The 1,427-nt window shown below is 64.7% G+C and overlaps 1 protein-coding gene across 1 annotated transcript in view; it reads right to left on the reverse strand.

The window, feature by feature from the left end:
* PPP1R1B (protein phosphatase 1, regulatory (inhibitor) subunit 1B) overlaps positions 1-1,377 on the reverse strand; it is a gene marked incomplete at its 3' end in the record, with an annotated part of 2,027 nt that extends 650 nt beyond the window's left edge. The window contains exons 1-3 of the mRNA XM_010188860.1: positions 1,297-1,377; positions 558-618; positions 16-46 (exon numbers count right to left, since the gene is read on the reverse strand). Coding sequence (XP_010187162.1) covers positions 16-46; positions 558-618; positions 1,297-1,377 — 173 coding nt within the window. The remainder of the gene's footprint in view (positions 1-15; positions 47-557; positions 619-1,296) is intronic.
* Positions 1,378-1,427: the final 50 nt, after the last annotated feature.

Consider the following 1,427-nt stretch of genomic DNA (forward strand, 5'->3'; position numbering starts at 1 on the left):
TGGGGGTCCCGGCACCAACTCACCTGATAGGGCAGGGACTCATCCTCTGGGTCAGCAGCATCAGGGAGAGAGGGGTGAGCGTGGGGCTGCCAGCACCCCATGGAGCCACCAGCACCCCACAGAGCCAGGCAGGGCCCTGTCCACCCCCAGCTCCTGCTCCAGGGGTGTCACCCTGCCCACAGGGACTTGCCACCGCATCCTGTCCCACCACCGTGTCCCGTCCCTGCCACCCCATCCCATACGTGACACCCTGTTCCCTCTCTGCCACCGCGTCCCATTCCTGACATCCCATACCATACATGACACCGCGTCCTGTCCCGCCACCGTGTCCTCTCCCCACCACCATGCCCCACCACGAACATCCCATGCTGTACATGACACCGCATCCCCCTCTCTGCCAATGCGTCCCATCCCTGCCACCCCATCTTACCGATGACACCACGTCCCATCCCTTCCGCCTCCTCCCATCCCAGGACCCCCCGTCCCCTGCCCCCATGTGTGTCACTGCCCTGTGTCCCATCCCGTCCCCATCCGATGCCCATCCCTGTCCCACTCACCTGGGGACGAGTGCTCAGAGAGCTGGAAGAGCATAGCTGGCGTGGGCCTCCGCCGGCGGATCTGGGGCACAGCGAGGTGTCACTGCCCCTGTCACCCGCCATGCCCAGGGTCCCCTGTCCCCTTCTCTGTCCCCACACACTCACATACATGCAAGGATGAGGGCTCTGGGTCCAGCGTGTGCTGGGGACGTCCCCTCAGGTCAGGGACAACCAGTTGGGGGTGGCTGCACTGTCCCCCAGAGTGTCCTGTCCCCTCTGTCCCATCGCTTCCCTCCTGTACCCTCCTGTCCCATCCCTGTTCCCCTGCACAACTCTCCCTCTGTGTGGGACCAAGGCTCACACAGGGATCTCAGAGCTCTCTCACCCTGTCCCTGTTTCTTTCCTGTCCCCTCTGTCCCTTCCAATCCCCTTGTCCTGCACTCCCGGTCCCATCCTGTCTCCTCCGTCCCCTCTGTCCTACTCTCCCGCTCCCACCCCATCCTCTGTTCTCTCCGTCCCCCATCCTGTCCCCTCCCACCCTCCTTGTCCCATCCTGTCCCCTCTCTCCCTCCCGTCCCACTCCTGTCCCCTCTGATCCCACTTCTCCTCCTCTCCCAGTCCCATTCCATCCCTTCTGTCCCACTGTCCCCGTCCCATCCTGGTCCCTTCCACAGGACCTCGGGGTCTCCTGTCCCCCCCATCCCTCCTGCTCACTCTGGGGACCCCCGTCGTGACCCCATACCCCAATATCCACCCTCACCATCTCGACGGCGCGGGGGTCCAGCTGGCTGGGGGGTGCTGGCACCGAAAACTGGATCTTCTTGCGGTCCTTGGGGTCCATGGCCTCGGCCGTGTGTCACCACCGGTACCAAGGGGGGGGGTGGTGGGATG

This window comes from Mesitornis unicolor, unplaced genomic scaffold (assembly GCF_000695765.1).
Source record: "Mesitornis unicolor isolate BGI_N332 unplaced genomic scaffold, ASM69576v1 scaffold33897, whole genome shotgun sequence".
Classification (NCBI taxonomy): Eukaryota; Metazoa; Chordata; class Aves; order Mesitornithiformes; family Mesitornithidae; genus Mesitornis; species Mesitornis unicolor.